The sequence below is a fragment of the Ranitomeya variabilis genome, chromosome 4, assembly GCF_051348905.1.
Source record: "Ranitomeya variabilis isolate aRanVar5 chromosome 4, aRanVar5.hap1, whole genome shotgun sequence".
NCBI lineage: Eukaryota > Metazoa > Chordata > Amphibia > Anura > Dendrobatidae > Ranitomeya > Ranitomeya variabilis.
The window spans coordinates 464,277,360-464,302,401 of record NC_135235.1 but is presented as its reverse complement, the minus strand read 5'-3'; the positions used below and the strand labels follow the sequence as shown (position 1 = coordinate 464,302,401).

Genomic DNA, 25,042 nt, shown 5'->3' with positions numbered 1-25,042 from the left:
CACAACATCAGGCTGGGTCATGTGCCAATCACAGCCATGCCACTATTTGGCCTGTCTGTGATGGGGCCGGAAGTGCCAACAGCCTTAAAGCTTGTTGATTAGCTGCTATTCAGCCTTTCAACAAGCTTTATTAGTCTGAAAAACAGAACAGTAGCATGGACATACAGTAAAACGTCCAATACAAACCCCGAACTTTACAGTTCAGGTTCGCTCATCCCTACTGAAACGTTGGTCAGCAGCTTCTCAATTTTCCAACAAAACGTATAAAATCAATTTTTGTATGTATCACATTACATTTGAAGTGACTTTGAGGGCCTATATGACAGAAAATATCCAAAAGTGACTGCACCCCTCACAGTGCATACAACTGCATTCAATAAGTTTAATAACCTACAGGTGCTTCACAGAAATTAAAGCAATATGGAAGGAAAAAAAATACAATTTTACTTTTTCCTACAAAAATGTAGATTTGCCCCAAATTTGGCAATTTAACAGGAGAAAATGGACTTTACAATTTGTTGTGCTATTTTTCCTGAGTACGCCGATACCCAATATGTGGTAGAAATCTACTGTTTGGGGGCACGGCAGGGCACGGAAGGAGAGGAGCACAGTTTGACTATGGAAAGTAAAATTGGCTGCAATTGATAGCGGACACCGTCTCGTGTTTGCAGAACATCTGATGTGGAAACCCCCACAAGTGACCCCATTTTGAAAACTACACCTCTCAAGAAAGTTATCTAGAGGTATGGTAAACACCTTGAACCAACAGGTGATTCAAAAAATTTAACATTGAGCCTTGAAAATGAAAAATACATTTTTCCTTCAAAAAATATTGATTTTGTCCCAAATTTTTCATTTTCACAAGGTTACCAGGAGAAAATGGACCATACAATTTGCTGTGCAATTTTTTCTGACTACGCTCAAATCCCATATATGGTGGGAAACTATTGTTTGGGCACACATCGTGGCTCAAAAGGGAGCGCCAACTGAATTTTGGAAATCAATTTTGATCATCTAATCCCAACCTGCACAAACTCCTCATCCTGCTGATACCTCAATACTGAGCCGCTGCTGCCATGTGCCCCTATTACTGCCCCTGATACCCCAATACTGAGCCGCTGCTGCCGTATGTGACCCTATTACTGCCCCTGATACCCCAATACTGAGCCACTGCTGCCATATGTGACCCTATTACTGCCCCTGATACCCCAATACTGAGCCACTGCTGCCGTATGTGACTCTATTACTGCACCTGATACCCCAATACTGAGCCACTGCTGCCGTATGTGTCCCTATTACTGCCCCTGATATCCCAATACTGAGCCGCTGCTGCCGTATTTGACCCTATTACTGCCCCTGATACCCCAATGCTGAGCCGCTTCTGCAGTATGTGACCCTATTACTGCCCCGATACCCCAATACTGAGCCGTTGCTGCCGTATGTGTCCCTATTACTGCCCCTGCTACCCCAATACTGAGCAGCTGCTGCCGTATGTGTCCCTATTACTGCACCTGATACCCCAATACTGAGCCACTGCTGCCATATGTGTCCCTATTACTGCCCCTGATACCCCAATACTGAGCCACTGCTGCCGTATGTGACCCTATTACTGCCCCTGATACCCCAATACTGAGCCGCTGCTGCCGTATGTGACCATATTACTGCCTCTGATACCCCAATACTGAGTCGCTGCTGCCGTATGTGTCCCTATTAATGCCCCTGATACCCCAATACTGAGCCACTGCTGCTGTATGTGACCCTATTACTGCCCCTGATACCCCAATACTGAGCTGCTGCTACCATATGTGACCCTATTACTGCCCCTGATACCCCAATACTGACCGATGCTGTCATATGTGTCCCTATTACTGCACCTGATACCCCAATACTGAGCCGCTGCTGCCGTATGTGTCCCTATTACTGCGCCTGATACCCCAATAGTGAGCCGCTGCTGCCTTATGTGTCCCTATTACTGCCCCTGATACCCCAATACTGAGCCGCTGCTGCCGTATGTGACCCTATTACTGCCCCTGATACCCCAATACTGAGCCACTGCTGCCATATGTGACCCTATTACTGCCCCTGATACCCCAATACTGAGCCACTGCTGCCGTATGTGACTCTATTACTGCACCTGATACCCCAATACTGAGCCACTGCTGCCGTATGTGTCCCTATTACTGCCCCTGATATCCCAATACTGAGCCGCTGCTGCCGTATTTGACCCTATTACTGCCCCTGATACCCCAATGCTGAGCCGCTTCTGCAGTATGTGACCCTATTACTGCCCCGATACCCCAATACTGAGCCGTTGCTGCCGTATGTGTCCCTATTACTGCCCCTGCTACCCCAATACTGAGCAGCTGCTGCCGTATGTGTCCCTATTACTGCACCTGATACCCCAATACTGAGCCACTGCTGCCATATGTGTCCCTATTACTGCCCCTGATACCCCAATACTGAGCCGCGGCTGCCGTATGTGTCCCTATTACTGCCCCTGATACCCCAATACTTAGCCGCTGCTGCCGTATGTGACCGTATTACTGCCTCTGATACCACAATACTGAGCTGCTGCTGCCGTATGTGTCCCTATTACTGCCCCTGATACCCCAATACTGAGCCGCTGCTGCCGTATGTGATTCTTACTGCACCTGATACCCCAATACTGAGCCGCTGCTGCGTATGTGTCCCTATTACTGCCCCTGATACCCCAATATTGAGCAGCTGCTGCCGTATGTGACCATATAACTGCACCTGATACCCCAATACTGACCGCTGCTGTCATATGTGTCCCTATTACTGCACCTGATACCCCAATACTGAGCCGCTGCTGCCGTATGTGTCCCTATTACTGCGCCTGATACCCCAATACTGAGCCGCTGCTGCCTTATGTGTCCCTATTACTGCCCCTGATACCCTAATACTAAGCCGCTGCTGCCGTATGTGTCACTATTACTACCCGATACCCCAAACACTGAGTCCCTGCTGCCGTATGTGTCCCTATTACTGCACCTGATACCAAATACTGAGCCACTGCTGCCGTATGTGACCCTATTACTGCCCCTGATACCCCAATACTGAGCCGCTGCTGCCGTATGTGACCATATTACTGCCTCTGATACCCCAATACTGAGCCGCTGCTGCCGTATGTGTCCCTATTAATGCCCCTGATACCCCAATACTGAGCCACTGCTGCTGTATGTGACCCTATTACTGCCCCTGATACCCCAATACTGAGCTGCTGCTACCATATGTGACCCTATTACTGCCCCTGATACCCCAATACTGACCGCTGCTGTCATATGTGTCCCTATTACTGCACCTGATACCCCAATACTGAGCCGCTGCTGCCGTATGTGTCCCTATTACTGCGCCTGATACCCCAATAGTGAGCCGCTGCTGCCTTATGTGTCCCTATTACTGCCCCTGATACCCTAATACTGAGCCGCTGCTGCCGTATGTGTCACTATTACTACCCCTGATACCCCAAACACTGAGCCGCTGCTGCTTTATGTGTCCCTATTACTGCACCTGACACCCCAAAACTGAGCCCCTGCTGCCGTATGTGTCCCTATTACTGCCCCTGATACCCCAAACACTGAGTCCCTGCTGCCGTATGTGTCCCTATTACTGCACCTGATACCAAATACTGAGCCACTGCTGCCGTATGTGACCCTATTACTGCCCCTGATATCCCAATACTGAGCCGCTGCTGCCATATGTGACCCTATTACTGCCCCTGATACCCCAATAGTGAGCTGCTGCTACCATATGTGACCCTATTACTGCCCCTGATACCCCAATACTGAACCGCTGCTGCCATATGTGTCCCTATTACTGCCCTGATACCCCAATACTGAGCCACTGCTGCCTTATGTGTCCCTATTACTGCCCCTGATACCCCAATACTGAGCCACTGCTGATGTATGTGTCCCTATTACTGCACCTGATACCACAATACTGAGCCGCTGCTGCCGTATGTGACCCTATTACTGCCCATGATACCCCAATACTGAGCAGCTGCTGCTGTATGTGTCCCTATTACTGCTCCTGATACCCTAATACTGAGCCACTGCTGCCGTATGTGTCACTATTACTGCCCCTGATACCCCAAACACTGAGTCACTGCTGCCATATGTGTCCCTATTACTGCACCTGATACCCCAATACTGAGCCACTGCTGCCGTATGTGACCCTATTACTGCCCCTGATACCCCAATACTGAGCTGCTGCTGCCGTATGTGTCCCTATTACTGCCCCTGATACCCCAATACTGAGCCGCTGCTGCCGTATTTGACCCTATTACTGCCCCTGATACCCCAATACTGAGCTGCTGCTGCCGTATGTGTCCCTATTACTGCCCCTGATACCCCAATGCTAAGCCGCTTCTGCCGTATGTGACCCTATTACTGCCCCGATACCCCAATACTGAGCAGCTGCTGCCGTATGTGTCCCTATTACTGCACCTGATACCCCAATACTGAGCCACTGCTGCCATATGTGTCCCTATTACTGCCCCTGATACCCCAATACTGAGCCGCTGCTGCCGTATGTGACCATATTACTGCCTCTGATACCCCAATACTGAGCCGCTGCTGCCGTATGTGTCCCTATTAATGCCCCTGATACCCCAATACTGAGCCACTGCTGCTGTATGTGACCCTATTACTGCCCCTGATACCCCAATACTGAGCTGCTGCTACCATATGTGACCCTATTACTGCCCCTGATACCCCAATACTGACCGCTGCTGTCATATGTGTCCCTATTACTGCACCTGATACCCCAATACTGAGCCGCTGCTGACGTATGTGTCCCTATTACTGCGCCTGATACCCCAATAGTGAGCCGCTGCTGCCGTATGTGTCACTATTACTACCCCTGATACCCCAAACACTGAGCCGCTGCTGCTTTATGTGTCCCTATTACTGCACCTGACACCCCAAAACTGAGCCCCTGCTGCCGTATGTGTCCCTATTACTGCCCCTGATACCCCAAACACTGAGTCCCTGCTGCCGTATGTGTCCCTATTACTGCACCTGATACCAAATACTGAGCCACTGCTGCCATATGTGACCCTATTACTGCCCCTGATATCCCAATACTGAGCCGCTGCTGCCATATGTGACCCTATTACTGCCCCTGATACCCCAATAGTGAGCTGCTGCTACCATATGTGACCCTATTACTGCCCCTGATACCCCAATACTGAACCGCTGCTGCCATATGTGTCCCTATTACTGCCCTGATACCCCAATACTGAGCCACTGCTGCCTTATGTGTCCCTATTACTGCCCCTGATACCCCAATACTGAGCCACTGCTGATGTATGTGTCCCTATTACTGCACCTGATACCACAATACTGAGCCGCTGCTGCCGTATGTGACCCTATTACTGCCCATGATACCCCAATACTGAGCAGCTGCTGCTGTATGTGTCCCTATTACTGCTCCTGATACCCTAATACTGAGCCACTGCTGCCGTATGTGTCACTATTACTGCCCCTGATACCCCAAACACTGAGTCACTGCTGCCATATGTGTCCCTATTACTGCACCTGATACCCCAATACTGAGCCACTGCTGCCGTATGTGACCCTATTACTGCCCCTGATACCCCAATACTGAGCTGCTGCTGCCGTATGTGTCCCTATTACTGCCCCTGATACCCCAATACTGAGCCGCTGCTGCCGTATTTGACCCTATTACTGCCCCTGATACCCCAATACTGAGCTGCTGCTGCCGTATGTGTCCCTATTACTGCCCCTGATACCCCAATGCTAAGCCGCTTCTGCCGTATGTGACCCTATTACTGCCCCGATACCCCAATACTGAGCAGCTGCTGCCGTATGTGTCCCTATTACTGCACCTGATACCCCAATACTGAGCCACTGCTGCCATATGTGTCCCTATTACTGCCCCTGATACCCCAATACTGAGCCGCGGCTGCCGTATGTGTCCCTATTACTGCCCCTGATACCCCAATACTGAGCCGCTGCTGCCGTATGTGTCCCTATTACTGCCCCTGATACCCCAATACTGAGCCGCTGCTGCCGTATGTGACCCTATTACTGCACCTGCTGTGTGGTTCTCTGTGCCCTCTAAATTCTAAAGCACCCCTCTATAATATAGTAATGCCAGGTGCAAGTGCCCTAGAAAACAGTGCCCATATTTTGCCCCTAGAAAGTAATAATGCCCTGTGTGCCCCTTTGATAGCTGCAGTAAACAGTAACCTGAGTTCCCCTATAACAATAAGTGCCCACTTTACAATAAATAAAGTTCTGAGTCTCCCCCTGTACAGCTCCCCTTTACACAGCATGATGCTCTCTTATACACAGTATAATGCACCCACACAGTATACTGACTCCTTAGTAGCCCCCAAACTGTTTGATGGCTCCAACAATGTATAATGAGCCCCACACTGTAATCTCCATACTGTATGATGGCCCCCTAGATAGCCTCCATATACAGTAGCATAATGCACCAAATAGTCCACAATATAGTATAATTCACTCCCCATAGGCAGACTCTATAGCATACGGCAGCCCCCATAAGCTGACACTGTAATAAGGCAGCAACCCCTTAGGCAGACCCTGTAATAAGGCAGCACCCCCATAGGCAGACCCTGTAATAAGGCAGCACCCCCATATAGGCAGACCCTGTAATAAGGCAGTACCCCCATAGGCAGACTCTGTAGTATAAGGCAGCACCCCCATAGTCAGACCCTGTAATAAGGCAGCCCCCATAGTTAGACCCTGTAATAAGGCAGCCTCTGTAATAAGGCAGCACCCCTATAGGCAGACCCTGGAATAAGGCAGCACCCCTATAGTCAGACCCTCTGTAATAAGGCAGAACCCCCACAGTCAGACCCTGTAATAACGCAGCCCCCATAGTCAGACTCTGTAATAAGGCAGCACCCCCATAGTCAGACCCTGTAATAAGGCAGCCCCCATAGTCAGACCCTGTAATAAGGCAGCCCCCCCCATAGGCAGACCCTATTAAAAATAAATAAATACTCACCTCTCTTCTTCCTGGTTCCTGCGCTGCTCCCGCTGATCTCCTGACAGCAGGCGCCGGGCAGTGACGTCATCGCGCCCGCTGTAAGTGTCGGTGACATCAGACTCCGACACTGACAGGGGGATGATGGGAGAAGGAGCGCAGCCCTCCTTTTCCCATCATTGCGATCAGCTGTATCGGCTAAATGCCGGTACAGCTGATCTTCCGATGACGACGAGGGGGCCCACTGCTGGCACCGGGCCCCCCGCCAGCTCCGGGGCCCCATAGCGGCCAGGCGGCAGAGCAGGGAGATCGATTCTTCCTGCTCTGCCGCAGAATGTAACTGTATCGGCGTAGCATAGCTCCAGGTGGGCCCCCTCAAAGCACCGGGCCCGGGGCGCCCGCACCCTCTGCCCCCCCCAGTAGCTACGCTACTGCTGTGTCTGCATGATCAGCGTGACGTAAATTTACTTCATTTTGCGGGAACCTCTTCCGAAAATGAAGTAAACTTGAGTCAACTGTCATGAAGGGGTTAATATTCATTCACTCAGTTTTGTGACCTAACAGCAAAGTTCTATACACTGGGGGAAAAAAGTATTTAGTCAGCCACCAATTGTGCAAGTTCTCCCACTTAAAAAGATGAGAGAGACCTGTAATTGACATCATAGGTAGACCATAACTATGAGAGTCAAAATGAGAAAACAAATCCAGAATATCACCTTGTCTGATTTGGCAAGATTGCAAATTATGATGGAAAATAAGTATTTGGTCATTAACAAAAGTTCATCCCAATATTTTGTTATATATCCTTTGTTGGCAATGCCAGCAGTCTAACATTTTCTGTAAGCTTTCACAAGGTTGGCACACACTGTTGATGGTATGGTGGCCCATTCCTCCATGCAGATCTCCTCTACTGTAGTGATGTTTTGGACCTGTCACTGGGCAACACGGGCTTTCAACTCCCTCCAAAGGTTTTCTATTGGGTTGAGATCTGGAGACTGGCTAGGCCACTCCAGAACCTTCATATGCTTCTTACGAAGCCACTCCTTAGTTGCCCTGTGCTTGGGATCATTGTCATGCTGAAAGACCCATCAACATTTCATCTTCAATGCCCTTGCTGATGGAAGGAGGTTCGCACTCAAACTCTCACGATACATGGACCCATTCATTCTTTCATGTACATGGATCAGTCGTCCTGGTCCCTTTGCCGAGAAACAGCACCAAGGTGTCCATCAATTTCCTCCTAATGAAAAACATTTTACAAGATAGCTATATTTGAATTAGAGGAGGGTGAAGGGAAAGTCTGGTCACATGGCCAACCACCAAGTGCCATTTTGTGAACAAGTATCTTGTGGTGTCTGTGAGAGAGTTTACACTAACAATAATAGGAGGAAAATCTACAATAGATATTTATTAATATACAGTATATTACTAGCTGGTTCAAAATTGTGACCTCAACATACAGTGTATTGTTAAAAAAAGATACAGTGACCGACCTCTGGTCGGTGATTTTAAAGGGAATCTGTCCCCTGGTTTTTCTACCTCATCTGAGAGCAGCATAATGTTGGCAAAGAGATCATGAATCCAATGGTATATCACTTAGTTAACTGGATGCAGAGTTTTTAGGTGTAGCATGAATCAGAGCTGAGAAAGCTGCCCCTGCCCACACCAGGCTCTCTATGTACATTGTCTATTGACAGTGAGCTGCCTATCATGGGAAGGACATGGTCGGACTAGGGCTCATATGCTACTGTAGCAGCTGTAGCTTGGGCAATAATAATCACCAGATGGTAAAACCTTCAGAGTAAGTAAAGGCTGAAAGGTGACTTATCATTAAAATCTGTGTTTATGAGTAAATTCCCTGCCTAACCATCCCTGTATATGTTTTTCTGCAAAAAAGAGGGTTAAAAAAGCATTTATATTGTCCCCGTTTCCTATGCTAATTAGGGTTTTGACTAGTCGATGGGGCTTCTGAACTTTCGGTCATGTTCAGTGCGCCTCTGAAGCCAGGAAGCGTACACAGAAATGCAATGACGCTGCCGAAATGTGCGGCAAGAGTGTGCGAGATGTGCAGGAGTTGGCGATAATGACAGCTCCTGCAAATCATGTTATCACACCCACAGGGGCATAATAACTCGGGAAGAGGGCTGACTAGTATGGTGCAACTATCTCCCCAATGACTAGTCAAAGGCCTAATTAGCATAGGAAACAGGCACACTATAAATGCTTTTATTAGACCTTATTTTTAGAGAAAAACGTTATGTAGGGCCGGTTAGCCAGGAAATTTACTTATAAATAAGTGAATACTGCTGGGTTTGAGGGTATGGGGGAACTGACAGGCCCTCTTTAACCCCTAACTCGTGCTGTCCTCAGATTATATAGAAAAAACTTATTGATGGATTTGATTTAATTAGTTTAGATGGTTGGTCAACTAAAATAGCTTAGGGGCTTGGTCTAGAGTCTGAATTAATTTAAGCATCTGGTGTGTAGTCTGAATTAATTTAGAAATCTAATCTGTGTTCTGAATTTATTGTCCGATCTGGACTGAGGTCTGAAATAATTTTGTGAATTGATCTGGTGTCTGTATTACTTTAGCAGTATACTATGTAGTCTATGCCTGATGAAGAGACCTGAGTAGTCTTGAAAGCTTGCAATTTGATACTATCTTTTCAGTTAGCCGTTAAAAGGTATCAACCACTGAGGACTCGCAATTCTAAATATTTTTTTTAGCAGTATAGGCACTCACAGATATGAGATAGTGTACAGTGTTTCAGTCAATGACTGACCTTCATCAGATACATCATCTGACTTCCTGATGAATATAAGAGTCGATGGCCGAAATATTGTATACTCACTTTTGGATTGCAAATACATTTCCTATCTCATATCTGTGAGGGCATATATGTAATGTATATACTCGAGTATAAGCTGACCCTAGTATAAGCCAAGACCCCTAATTTTGCCACAAAAAACTGGGAAAACTTATTGACTAGAGTATAAGCCTAAGGTGGGAAATGCAGCAGCTACTGGTAAATTTCAAAAATAAAAATAGATACCAATAAAAGTAAAATTAAGACATCAGTAGGTTAAATGTTTTTGAATATCCATATTGATGCAGGAGCCCCATATAATGCTCCATACAGTTCATGATGGGCCCCATAAAATGCTCCATACAAAAAATATGCCCCATATAATGCTGCATAAAGGTTAACAATGGCCCCATAAGATGCTCCATATTAAAATATGCACCATATAATGCTGCATAAAAAGTTAATAATGGCCCCATAAGATGCTCCATAGAATAATGTGCCCCATATGCTGCTCCATAAAGGTTGATGGCCCCATAAGATGCTCCATAGAATAATATGCCCCATATAACGCTGCTGCGATTAAAAAAAAAATGACATACTCGCCTCAAATCACTGGGGCAAGGTGCCGGAGTCGCCACTGGCTCAGGCCCCCGCCACTTGCGATATTCACCTGTCCCCGTTCCCCCGCCGCATGCCGCTGTGTCTTCTGACTCTCTGCAGTGACTGTTCAGGCAGAGGGTGTGCACTAAACACGTCATTGCGTCCTCTGACCTGAACGTCACAGCCAGAGGAAGCGGAAGACAGAGCCCGGCGGTTGAACGGGGACAGGTGAATATCGCATGGCTCTCCCTTCCCCGTCATACTCACCCTCCTGGCGCGGTCTCTGCTTCTCTAATGGTCTCTGGCGCACGCCAGCAGCTTGTTCCTGTATTCAGCGGTCACATAGTACCGCTCATTAAAGTAATGAACATGCTCTCCACGCCTATGGGAGTGGAGACATGTCCGTATTCATTACTTTAATGAGCTGTACCACATGACCGCTGAACACAGGAACAAGCTGCTGGCTCCAGAGACCATCTGAGAAGTAGGGACGTGCAGAGACCGCACCAGGACGGGATGAGTATGATGTGACAGCTGCCACTCCTGCCGCTCCCCCTCCCCCGCAGACCCACTGGGACAATTATACGAGTATAAACTGAGAGAGGCACTTCAGCCTAAAAAATGGGCTGAAAATCTCGGCTTATACTCGACTATATACGCTATATATATTTATAGGACTAGGCCCTTACTAGTGTGCCATCCTGCTTGGAGTGCTGTGATTAAACAGAAATACCGTACTTTAGTAGTATAGTCGGTGGTTATAATTACTTCTGGGGTTTCTTCTTTAAATATTTATGTGTCCTGTGTTGGATCTAAATTTATTTTGGGTGCTGGTCTGTGGTTTGATACCTTCCATACCTACACCTTGACGTTTCTACAGTGCCTTGCGAAAGTATTCGGCCCCCTGGAACTTTTCAACCTTTTCCCACATATCATGCTTCAAACATAAAGATACCAAATGTAAATTTTTGGTGAAGAATCAACAACAAGTGGAACACAATTGTGAAGTTGAACGAAATTTATTGGTTATTTAACACCTTCATGACCTTGGGATTTTCCATTTTTCCGTGTTCGTTTTTCGCTCCCCTCCTTCCCAGAGCCATAACTTTTTTATTTTTCCATTAATATGGCCATGTGAGAGCTTATTTTTTGCGGGACGACTTTTGAACGACATCATTGGTTTTACCATATCGTGTACCAGAAATCGGGGAAAATATTCCAAGTGCGGTGAACTTGCAAAAAAAAGTGCAATCCCACACTTGTTTTTTGCTTGGCTTTTTTGCTAGGTTCACTAAATGCTAAAACTAACTTGCCATTATGATTCTCCAGGTCATTACGAGTTCATAGACACCTAACATGACTAGGTTATTTTTTATCTAAGTGGTGAAAAAAAATTCCAAACTTTGCTAAAAAAAGGGTCTCCATTTTTCATGATCTGGGGTCAGGTGAGGGCTTATTTTTTGCGTACCGAGCTAGCGTTTTTAATAATACCATTTCGGTGCAGATACGTTCTTTTGATCGCCCATTATTGCATTTTAATGCAATGTTGCGGCGACCAAAAAAACGTAATTCTGGCATTTCGAATTTTTTTCTCACTACTCCGTTTAGCGATCAGGTTAATCCTTTTTGTTGATTGATAGATCGGGCGATTCTGAATGCGGCGATACCAAATATATGTAGTTTTGATTTTTTTTTTAATTGATTTATTTTGAATGGGGCGAAAGGGGGGTGATTTAAACTTTTATATTTTTTTTTTTTCACTTTTTTTACTTTTTTTTTTAACTTTTGCCATGCTTCAATAGCCTCCATGGGAGGCTAGAAGCTGGTACAATTCGATCGGCTCTGCTACATAGCAGCGATCATCAGATCGCTGCTATGCAGCAGAAATGCAGGTGTGTTGTGAGCGCCGACCACAGGGTGGCGCTCACAGCTACCGGGGATCAGTAACCATAGAGGTCTCAAAGACCTCTATGGTTACACTGCAGAAGCATCGCTGACCCCCGATCATGTGACGGGGGTCAGCGATGCGCTCATTTCCGGCCGCCATTTAACTAGATAATAGTGGCAGGTGAATCGCGATTTCACCCGCCGCTATTGCGGGCACATGTCAGCTGTTCAAAACAGCTGACATGTCCCGGCTTTGATGCGGGCTCACCGCCGGAGCCCTACGGGTCACAGAAGCGCTGTTGTTGGCGCGAAACGGTCGTCGTTGATCCCTGCTCACCTCCTTTCCTTTCACACTCCCCCGTGCCATGAAGATAATGGTGATGTATCACATGTCTCAATAAAGGACTCAGACCACACCGAAGCTGGTGAGTGCTGCCGCATTTTTTCTAGTTCTTATCTGCTGCATTGTTGTTTTTCATGCGAGCACCTCCATCTGGATGTCAGGCTCTCCGGTCACACCACTCATGGACTGTGGTAGCTCTTAGTGACAAGGGCTGTGCGGTTCAGCTTTTCGTCTCTATTTATGCAGTTAATTATAGGTTGGCTGTCTCACCTAAATTACCTAAGCAGACAACGGAGGCAATTGTGGGAGAGGGGCGTCTCTAGGGTCCCTATAAAATAACTCCAGGCCTACCCTGCCATATCATCTGGGGGACGGAGAGAGAAAGAACATCAGAAACAGACACAACAGTTGTGAGGACTATCCCGTGGTGCTCAGCAGGGAAGTACTACAACACACAGGCGCTAGTAGGTAGGCACTGATTTCCACCTGCAAAGGGAACTCTGGATGTGCCTTCGGACTGGCCAGTCTCAGCCAGCCCTGTTAGCAGTGCTCTGGATTGCGGATCCTGAAGTCTTCAGTAAAGAGGTAAAGAGACTGCAACCCTGTGTCCTCGTTATTCATCGCGACTTGCACCACGCACCACCATCACACCTTTCATTGGACGCCCCTTAGCAGGGTCACGGACCGGGTCTAGCCACCGTGACAACCCCAGGACTGAGACAGGGAGGCCCGGTACCGAGTACCCCGCGGCCCTGCGTGAACACACCATCCCCACTGTCAAACATGGTGGTGGCAGCATCATGGTTTGGGCCTGCTTTTCTTCAGCAGGGACAGGGAAGATGGTTAAAATTGATGGGAAGATGGATGGAGCCAAATACAGGACCATTCTTGAAGAAAACCTGTTGGAGTCTGCAAAAGACCTGAGACTGGGACAGAGATTTGTCTTCCAACAAGACAATGATCCCAAACATAACACAAAATATACAATGGAATGGTTCACAAACAAATGTATCCAGGTGTTAGAATGGCCAAGTCAAAGTCCAGACCTCAATCCAATCGAGAATCTGTGGAAAGAGCTGAAAACTGCTGTTCACAAACGATCTCCATCAAACCTCACTGAGCTCGAGCTGTTTGCCAAGGAAGAATGGGCAAGAATTTCAGTCTCTCAATGTACAAAACTGATAGAGACATCCCTCAAGCGACTTGCCGCTGTAATCGCAGCAAAAGGTGGCGCAACAAAGTATTAAGTTAAAGGGGCAAATAATATTGCACGCCCCACTTTTCAGTTTTTGAATTTCCACAAAAATTTAAAATAACCAATAAATTTCGTTCAACTTCACAATTGTGTTCCACTTGTTGATTCTTCACCAAAAATTTACATTTGGTATGTTTATGTTTGAAGCATGATATGTGGGAAAAGTTTGCAAAGTTCCAGGGGGCGAATACTTTTGCAAGGCATTGTATTTTTGTGTACTACAACTTTGTCATAATATGCCCTGATCATTTGTCAGGTCATGACGGGAGTATGTTCATGGACGTTGTGGAAGGTTTTGGTTATTGTACTTCCCTACATGACTGGTTACAGTATACTCCTCTGAACTGTTCATCTAAATTTGTGCTTTTAACAGAAGCATTAGATGAGAATGATGTTTGTCGTCTCTTAGCTTGTCCCACTGACCAGTTTCTATTGGGTTACAATCAAAGAGGTCTACTAACAAGGGGGACTATCAAAGAAACTAACCTAACTTGTGCAAACAGGCAGCTATTACAACTCCCTGACTCTCATCCACATTTACAGAGGTTTTACTTTTGCTTTCTTTACTATGAGTATTTCAGGATTTGCAAACTTCCTTAATCACATGAAGCAAAAAATGGGTGCGCAAAAAAAGATCATCAGTCTACCATCTGATATTTACGGATGCATTGCCATTATTAACCCAGGACATTTGTATACGATCATATAGATTTTAAAATGTTGAAGTGTAAAAATGGATGTCACATGGACATAAAAGCGAACACACATTGTACATGGATGACAACTTGGCAGAAAATCGTCCGAGTTTTCTGCATGAAACTCGGACAATATTTTAAACGCTCATCTGACACCAACCTTCCTGGTAAACTTTTTTGGTCTTGCTACAGTACATAACCACAGCCTAATGTCATTTTATGGACAAGGAAATCTATAACTAAATGTCCATTTACACTGCAAGGTTATTCTGAATGAGTGTCCATAGGAACTTTCATTTCACAATAATCCTGCAGTCTAAGTACGTTGTCTATCATCTAATAAAGGAGCACAACACTTGTGCATCAGGTGGCTTGCACAAAAGATCATCATTCTTGGCAGCTCAATATCCTGTGCAGTGCAACAGGACTGTTACTGCCAAGGAGCAATGGCAGTCTATGTGCGCAGAACGATCTAATACAGATCATTAGATAGATAGATTATTCAGTACGCAACTGAATAGCGATCTACCTGTGTGAACAAAATATTAAATGATCCCCATTCAGTAAATATTTACTAAATAGAGGTCAGTTAACGATGTAAAATTGGGTAATGTAAACCCACCTTAAATTATCGGTTGGCATCACTGTCATGTTGTTACTGATGCAAAATATAAAGGAAAACAGAGAGAGGCAGGCTTGGACTGGCCCACAAGAGAACAGGAGAATCCACCGGTGGGCTCCTGTGCAAGAGTGGGCCACCACCCTCTTATATGAGCAGTAATTGGCACAATATACTTGAATCACTATGTACAGAGAGTGGCAGCATCTTATTCATTTAACAATCTACCCAGTTCATTGTTATGTAAATTTGTGATTAAGGATAATGTCACATTTGCATGTAGCTGACAAGTTGGGTCCTGAAGTCGATAACTGGTGGGCCCTTGGCACCCAAGTCCAACACTGGAAAGAGGGCATAAAGCATCCCAACCACTGATAGGCCACAATAGAAATCTGCTTAAACTGCTTTATACGTAGATCTACTGCACATAACAAATTTTAGGCTTGATACAAAAGAAACAATAGAAAATCGTCTTTAACTTCATTGTTTACTTGCTTGTTGGTATTTTCTGGTTATATTAATTTTTACTGAACGGTGGCTTCATTAAGCATAATTCTCAATGGGTTATTCTGTAAACAGCAGTACTGCCACGCTGTACAACTTTCCAAGATATATTCATTGTTAACACAGAAAAGATTAGTCGATCATGGCATAAAATGAGCCTACCAGTGGGATACCGAAGTGCGCACACATTTCGATAGTACACAGCATTTCGCCGACTTTTGATAAGGTCCCCAGGGAGGCAAACAGCAGGTGCTCGGAAATTACCGGTATTAGAAATGAGGAACAAACACATATTAACTCTTGGGGAAACTAGAGCGAAGATTGATGTAGCACACAGGCATGCTAGACACATGAGGGCAGAGCAGCATCAAGTTTGCTGGTTATGAATATTTGTGACTATATAAGCAGTGATCACATGAGTCATGTCTCACCTGGCAGTAGCAGATACAGAAGACCAACAGTATAATCCAAGGGGACATTGCAAGACCTCTCTGTTTCAAAAAGTGACGATATCAATAGGATGGTTCAATAGGATGGTCCCAGGGGAATCTTCAGATAGCAGTTGTGACACACAGGATCATGGGGTCCCCAGAGGAGTTATCAGGAACTCGGCATCACAATAACCCCAAAAGAAGAACATAGGAGGTTCAGCAAGCCCATCCAGTTAGAGCACCAACTGCAATGACCCAGGACCTCTGCCGACAAGATCTTATTATGGGTTCTCTGTTCTGAATTACACAGAAAGACCCGCCCAAGGATTGCAAAGGAGTGAAAGTGAAACTGGGAACTATATGGATTACAGGAAGAACTAGGGGATTTCTGTAAGGGAACTTCTCACACTTCTACAACACATACAAATTAAGGCTTTCTTTTGAAAGTATTCTTCATAATAGTAATAATAATTTGAATATTAATAATAGGATAATGATTATTTATTTTCTATTGATTTTCATATTGATCTGGTGTGGATGACAATATGAATGGGTCAGGCGCGGACCCTGACAGCTTGGGACCCCTGTGGAAGAAATATGTCTGGGCCCCCCTCCCTGCCCTACATGCCTCTTATGATGAGGACAACCTGGCCATGGGACCCCCAGAGCCTTGGGCTCTGAGAAACAGGCCAGATGGCCCTCACTATCACCGCCCTGCAAGCAGGGGCGTACAGAGAGTTCACAGGGCACCATAGCAAAAGTTCTATTTGGGCCTCCCCACACCTCTAAATATATATATTTATATTTTTACTGAAATGGAGATATATATCTCTGTTAGGATTCAGTTCTGATGAGCCCAACCATTTATATATTATATTAACCCCTTTATTGACAGGGCCAAAGTTTTGAAATCTGAACCGTGTCACTTTACGTGGTAATAACCCTGAAACGCTTCAACATATCCCATTGATTTGGAGACTGTTTTTTCATGACTCGTTATACTTTATGCTAATGGTAAACTTAGATCAATATGTTTTGTGTTTATTTATAAAAACAAATATCAGAAATTTGACAAAAATGTTAAAAAAAGCAATTTTCAAACTTTTAATGAATATCTCTTAAACCCAGATAGTCATACCACAGAAAAACATTTATAAATAACATTTCCCTCATGTCTGCTTGACATCAGCACCATTTGTAAAATGTTATTTTATTTTGTTAAAAAAAATGGGATATAAGGGTAGATTCTTCTCTGCGCCGCTTGAAAAATTAGAAGGTCAGATGGGTAATCCAGTGAAAAGGTGGCTTTATTCAACACGTTACGGAGCACCAGGATCCTTCATCAGGATTCCGCACAGAATGTATCTTCTTTGTGGTATCCTGATGAATGAGCCTGGTGCTCCGAAACGTGTTGAATAAAGCCACCTTTTCACTGGATTACCCATCTGGACTTCTAATTTTTCAAGCGGCGCAGAGAAGAATCTACCCTTATATCCCATTTTTTTTTACTTTGGTTGGCCAAGAGGAGACCGGTGGATCTGCAGACGCTTACATTTCTGTGAGCCTGTGTAAGGGCTCTATCTGGTGAGTAACTTTGAATAGAATTTATCTCCTTATCTATATATATAATTGTCTAAGGGGTACTTCCGTCTGTCTGTCCCAGAAATCCCACGTCGCTGATTGGTCGAGGCCGCCAGGCCTCGAACAATCAGTGACGGGCACAGTCCGGCCGAGAATTAGTCCCTCCCTACTTCTGTCCAGTCAGTGCCCGGCGCCCGCTCCATACTCCCCTCCAGTCAGCAGTCACACAGGGTTAATGGCAGCGTTAACGGACCGCATTATGCCACGGGTAACGCACTCCGTTAACGCTGCTATTAACCCTGTGTGACCAACTTTTTACTCTCTAAGTCATCTGGGTAATTTTGCAATGCATCTCTGGGAACGGAAGCTGGCGACAGTCGCTCGCACATCGGGACAGCTTCGCCGGATGATGGAGGGTGACTATATAACTATTTTTTTTTTTTTTTTTACAGGGATATGGTGCCCAGACTGCTATATATTTCGTGGGCTGTGTTATATACTGCGTGGCTGCTATATACTACATGGGCAGTGTTATATACTGCGTGGCCTGTGTTATATACTACGTGGGCAGTGTTATATACTGCGTGGCTGCTATATACTACGTGGCCTGTGTTATATACTGCGTGGGCTGTTATATACTACGTGCACAGTGTTATATACTACGTGAGCTGTGTTATATACTGCGTGGGCTGTGTTATATAGTGCGTGGCCTGTGTTATATACTGCGTGGCCTGTGTTATATACTGCGTGGCCTATGTTATATACTGCATGGCCTGTGCTATACATTACGTGGGCTGTGTTATAAACTACGTGGCTGTGTTATATACTGCATGGCTGCTATATACTACTTGGCTCCTATATACTATGTGGCCTGTTCTATATACTATGTGGCTCCTATATACTACGTGGCCTGTGCTATATACTATGTGGCTGCTATATACATACATACATATTCTAGAATACCCGATGCATTCGAATCGGGCCACCGTCTAGTACCCAGATAAGAGCCTATTGCACTTTTATTTTCTTCCAGCCGTTTACTTATTTTATTTTGTTAGCATTTTAGGAGGTTTAAAAATGTAGCAGCAATTTTTCCTTTTCCCAAGGAAATTTACGAAATTATATTTTTTAGGGACCTATCCAGGTTTGAAGTGACTTTGGGGGTCCTATATATTGGAAACCCCCCCAAAAGTTATACCATTTTAAAAAACAGCACCCCTTGACGTATCAAAAAATTTTGTCAGGTAGTTTATTAACCCTTTAGGTGATTTTCAAGAATCAATGCAAAGTGACATAACAGGAATTAAGAAATGTATTTTTACCACCTAAATGTCGCTAACTTCTGAACAGACCGCTATAGCCAGCAGACTCTAAAGGTACCTTCACATTAAGCGACACTGCAGCGATAGCGACAACGATGCCGATCGCTGCAGCATCGCTGTTTGATCGCTGGAGAGCTGTCACACAGACCGCTCTCCAGCGACCAACAATGCCGAGGTCCCCGGGTAACCAGGGTAAACATCGGGTTACTAAGCGCAAGGCCGCGCTTAGTAACCCGATGTTTACACTGGTTACCAGCGTAAAATGTAAAAAAAACAAACACTACATACTTACATTCGCGTCCCCCGGTGTCCGCTTCCTGCACTGACTGAGCGCCGGCCCTAACAGCAGAGCGGTGACGTCACCGCTGTGCTGTACTTTCACCTTCACTTTGCGGCGCTCAGTCAGTGTGGGAAGCGGACACAGGGGGACGCGAAGGTGAGTATGTACTGTTTGTTTTTTTACATTTTACACTGGTAACCAGGGTAAACATCGGGTTACTAAGCGCGGCCCTGCGCTTAGTAACCCGATGTTTACCCTGGTTACCAGTGTAAAACATCGCTGGTATCGTTGCTTTTGGTGTCAAACACGACGATACACGCCGGTCTGACGACCAAATAAAGTTCTGAACTTTGTTCAACGACCAGCGATATCACAGCAGGATCCTGATCGCTGCTGCGTGTCAAACGAAACGATATCGCTAGCCAGGACGCTGCAACGTCACGGATCGCTAGCGATATCGTTTAGTGTGAAGGTACCTTAAGGCCGCTATTTGCTCGTGAATTGCCATGGCAAACATCAGGACAACACAATCATGATATCAGGATGCCGATGGGGATAAAGAGGAAGTTCCCACACTCTGTTAACCATTTATATGATGTAGTCACTAATGACAGCAGCAGCTAAGGGGTTAAACAGATACGAATGGTGCAAATACTGATCTTTGCAAATGCAGCAAGTTGTCAGCTATAGTGTACAGCCGACAGCTGCTGGATTGTCACCTGTCTCAGGTCAGTAAAATGACGTATTGTGGAGGTAATTAAAGGGTTACATTATATGTCTGGTATCTATACCATCTGGTATCTGATAAAGGGCAATTCACCTAATAAATCAAGTTATCCTAATCCCGATGATAAGGGATAATTTACTGATTTTTGGGGGACTGACCACTGGGACCCCAACAATCCTGAGAACAGGACTCTGCAGCTCAGCCATGAATAGATTGGAGGAGCGCATGCTCGACTTCTGCTCTAATCACTGTCTATGGAACTGATGGAAATAGCTGAGCACAGCGCTCAGCAGCTCTATAGATAATGGAGAGAGCAGAGGCCAAGCATGCACAACTCTGCTCCATTCAGGATGAGACTGCAGACCCCTGTTCTCAGAATCTCTGGGGGCCCAGCAGCTCTATAGATAATGGAGAGCAGAGGTCGAGCATGGACAACTCTGCTCCATTCAGGACAGGACAGCAGACCTGTTCTGAGAACCTCTGTGGGAGAAGGCAGTCGTTGGATCCTATGGATCTGAGATAACTTGAGTATTTGGTGAATAACTCTTTAACCCCTTTCTGACATCAGACGTACTATCCCGTCGAGGTGACCTGGGCCCGTATGACCATCAACGGGATAGTGCGTCTTAGGCGATCAGCCGCGCTCGCTGTGGGAGTGCGGCCGATTGCGGCCGGGTGTCAGCTGATTATCACAGCTGACATCCGGCACTATGTGCCAGGATTGGTAAAGGACTGCTCCCGGCACTTTAACCCCTGGAACACTGCGATCAAACAAGATCGCAGAATTCCGATGGCATAGGGAAGCAACGCGCAGGGAGGGGGCTCCCTGCGTGCTTCCCTGAGACCCTCAGAACAACGCGATGTGATCGCGTTGTTCCGAGGGTCTCTTTCTGTCTCCTCCCTGCAGGCCCCCAGATCTGAGATGGCCGCAGGGTCCTCTCAGATCCTGCAGTGAGGTGGCTTGTCATTGCCTGCTGAGAGCAGGCACCGGCAAGCCTCCTGCACTGCCTGTCAGATCGCTGATCTGACACAGTGCTCTGCAAAGTGTCAGCTCAGCGATCTGACACTATATAGTGAAGACCCACCCTGGGACAAAGTAAAAAAGTTAAAAAAAAGATATTATACTGTGTAAAAATATATTTTTAAAAATTCCTAATTAAAGAAAAAAAATATATATTGTTCCAATAAATATATTTCTTTATGTAAATAAAAAAAACCGAAACAATAAAAGTGCATATATTTGGTATCCTCGCGACCGTAACGACCTGACCTATAAAACTGTCCCACTAGTTAACCCCTTCAGTAAATACCGTAAAAAAAACCCAATGCTTTATCATCATACCGCCGAACAAAAAGTGGAATAACACGAGATCAAAAAGACAGATATAAATAAACGTGGTACTGCTGAAAACATTATCTTGTGCTGCAAAAAACGAGCCACCATACAGCGCCATCATATAAAAAGTTATAGCTCTCAGAATAAAGCGATGCAAAAACAATTATTTTTATATAAAACAGTTTTTATTGTATACAAAAAAAAAATGTAAATGAGGTATCGCTGTAATCGAACTGACCCGAAGAATAAAACTGCCTTATCAATTTTACCACACGCGGAACAGTAGAAACTCCCCACCCAAAAGAAATTTATGAATTGCTGGTTTTTGTTTATTCTGCCTCCCAAAAATCATAACAAAAAGCGATCAAAAAATGTCATGTGCCCAAAAATGGTACCAATAAAAATGTCAACTCATCCCGCAAAAAACAAGACCTCGAATGACTCTGTGGGCCAAAATATGGAAATATTATAGCTCTCAAAATGTGGTGATGCAATAACTATTTTTGGCAATAAAAAGCATCTTTTAGCGTGTGACAGCTGTCAAACATAAAAACCCGCTATAAAAACCCGCTATAAATAGTAAATCAAACCTCACTTTATCACCCCCTTAGTTAGGGAAAAATAATAAAATAAAAAAAGTATTTATTTACATTTTCCCATTAGGGTTAGGGTTGGGGCTACAGTTAGGGTTAGGGTTAAAGTTAGGGTTGGGACTAGAGTTGGGCTTAGGGTTTGGATTACATTTTTGGCTGGGATTAGGGTTAGGGTTGGGATTAGGCTTAGGAGTGTGTCAGGGTTAGGGGCATGGTTAGAGTTATGGTTGGGATTAGGTTTAGGGGTGTGTTGGGGTTAGGGTTGTGGTTAGGGTTGGGATTAGGGTTAGGGGTGTGTAGGGGTTAGGGGTGTGTTGGGGTTAGGGTTGTTGTTAGGGTAGGGATTAGGGTTAGGGGTGTGTTGGGGTTAGGGTTGGAGTTAGAATTGGGGGTTTCCACTGTTTAGGCACATCAGGGGCTCTCCAAACAGACATGGTATCCAATCTTAATTCCAGCCAATTCTGCTTTGAAAAAGTAAAACGATTCTTCTTCCCTCCTGAGCTCTGCTGTGTGCCCAAACAGTGGTTTACCCCCACATATGGGGTATCAGACTACTCAAGACAAATTGGACAACAACTTTTGCAGTCCAATTTCTCTTTTTGCCCTTGGGAAAATAAAAATTTGGGGGCAAAAAAATCATTTTTGTGGGAAAAAATGATTTTTTTTATTTTCACGGCTCTTTGTTATAAACTTAAGTGAAACACTTGGGGGTTAAAAGTTCTCACAACACATCTAGATAAGTTCCTTGGGGGTCTAGCTTCCAATATGGGGTCACTTGTGGGGGGTTTCTACTGCTTAGGTACATCAGGGGCTCTGCAAACGCAACATGACGCCCGCAGACAATTCCATCAAAGTCTGCATTCCAAAACAGCACTCCAAAACGGCACTCGTTCCCTTCCAAGCTCTTCCATGCGCCCACATATGGGGCATCAGTGTACTCAGCACAAATTGCACAGCAACTTTGGGGTCCAATTTCTCCTGTTACCCTTGGAAAAATAAAAAATTTGGGGCGAGAAGATCATTTTTGTGAAAAAAAATATGATTTTTTATTTTTACGGCTCTACATTCTAAACTTCTGTGAAGCACTCGGGGGTTCAAAGTGCTCACCACACATCTAGATAAGATAGGCTCTCCAAACGCGACATGGCATCCAATCTCAATTCCAACCAATTTTGCACTGAATAGTCAAACGGTGCTCCTTCCCATCCAAGCTTTGCCCTGCTCCCAAACAGTGGTTTACCTCCACATATGGGGTATCAGCGTACTCAGGAATTGTACAACAACTTTTGGGGTTCAATTTCTACTGTTACTCTTGGTAAAATAAAGCAAATTGAATCTGAAGTAAATTTTTTGTGAAAAAAAGTTAAATGTTAATTTTTTTTTTTAAACATTCCAAAAATTCCTGTGAAGCACTTGAAGGGTTAATAAACTTCTTCAATGTGGTTTTGAGCATCTTGAGGGGTACAGTTTTTAGAATGGTGTCACACTTGGGTATTTTCTATCATATAGACCCCTCAAAGTGACTTCAAATGTAATGTGGTCCCTTAAAAAATGGTGTTGTAAAAATGAAAAACTGCTGGTCAACTGTTTTCCCTTTTAACCTAACAAAAAAATTTGGTTCCAAAATTGGGCTGATGTAAAGTAGACATGTGGGAAATGTTACTTATTAAGTATTTTGTGTGTCATATCTGTGTGATATAACGGCTTTGAAAATTCAAAGTTGGAAAATTGTGATATTTTCAAAATTTTCGCCACATTTACTTTTTTTTCACAAATAAGCGCAAGTCACATCAAAGAAATTTTATCACTATCATGAAGTACAATATGTCAAGAGAAAACATTTGTCAGAATCATCAGGATCCGTTGAAGCGTTCCAGAGTTATAACCTCATAAAGGGACAGTGGTCAGAATTGTAAAAATTGGCCCGGTCTTTAACTTGCAAACCATCCTCGGGGGTTAAAGAGCCAGGTTGATTTCTCTATTCTTTACAATTACAGTGTCATACACGAACCAAAAACAAATATGTTCACATATGCATACACACATACATACATACATGCATGCACACAAATACATACCCTCATATACATATAAGTACTCACACATAGATAGACACATATATATTCATACACATGCATAAACACATACACACACGCATAAACACACATACATATGTAGGAAGATGGACCAGAATAGTGGTCTCTCTTGCGTGTCTGGGCCGGAACTGTCAGGACTGTCACCATTGTTGCCAGGGGAAGCACTTTCTGACCGGAGTAGCCCTTTGCACCTGACTGTTGGGGGCAGTACATTTCTTTTCAGCCTTTGAGCAGAGCGTGTCAGAAAACCTTACCCCTCAACTCTGGCTGGATGTCATGCAGTCCTGCCAGGCTGCTTACAGCTACGCATTTCAGCAGCAGCAGTCCCAAAGCTTCCATCCACAGGCAGGAGGATATTACCAGCAGCCGATCATCTTTCCAACTTCCACAGCATCGAGTTATCCTCCTCCACCACCACCGCCTCCAGTTCACCGATCCACCACGCTGTCGAGTCCAACACCCCTTCCCACTCCAGCACCCCTGCCCACTCCAGCACCCCTGCCAGCACCCCTGCCCACTCCAGCACCATGGCCAATGACTTTGACAGAGGCAACAACTCCCCCTGGGCCAAAAAAAAGAGGACCAAAACTCATCATCCTAGGACCAGGACGAAGACCCGGAGACAGAAATCCCTCCCAAAATTGTACCCACCACCTCCACCCTCACTCACAAATGTCTCCCTATCTTGCTTCCCCAATGTGTCTACTCCCATCCCTGATCCAATCCTTCAATTTGTTTCCCCTTCCCCTGTAACCCCTTCCTCAACTACCACCCAATCCTCACAGCTCCACACCCCAAAGGTCCACCTCATTTCACCCTCTGATACACCCCGACCCTATACCCAATCACCGCCCCGAACATTACTACCCTTTTTTTGCTATTATTGTAAATAAAATTTGTTTTTTTCCCCAATATCTTGTGTTTTCTTTGATTTTTGCGCCGTCGCCGCCACAAACACATACATGTG

The 25,042-nt window shown here is 45.2% G+C and overlaps 1 protein-coding gene across 1 annotated transcript in view; it reads right to left on the bottom strand.

The window, feature by feature from the left end:
- Positions 1-16,442, bottom strand: part of CD40 (CD40 molecule) — an 88,491-nt gene extending 72,049 nt beyond the window's left edge. Inside the window, exon 1 of the mRNA XM_077251705.1 lies at positions 16,141-16,442. Within this exon, the coding sequence (XP_077107820.1) occupies positions 16,141-16,188 (48 nt within the window). The 5' untranslated portion in view covers positions 16,189-16,442. The remainder of the gene's footprint in view (positions 1-16,140) is intronic.
- Between the last annotated feature and the right edge of the window lie 8,600 nt (positions 16,443-25,042).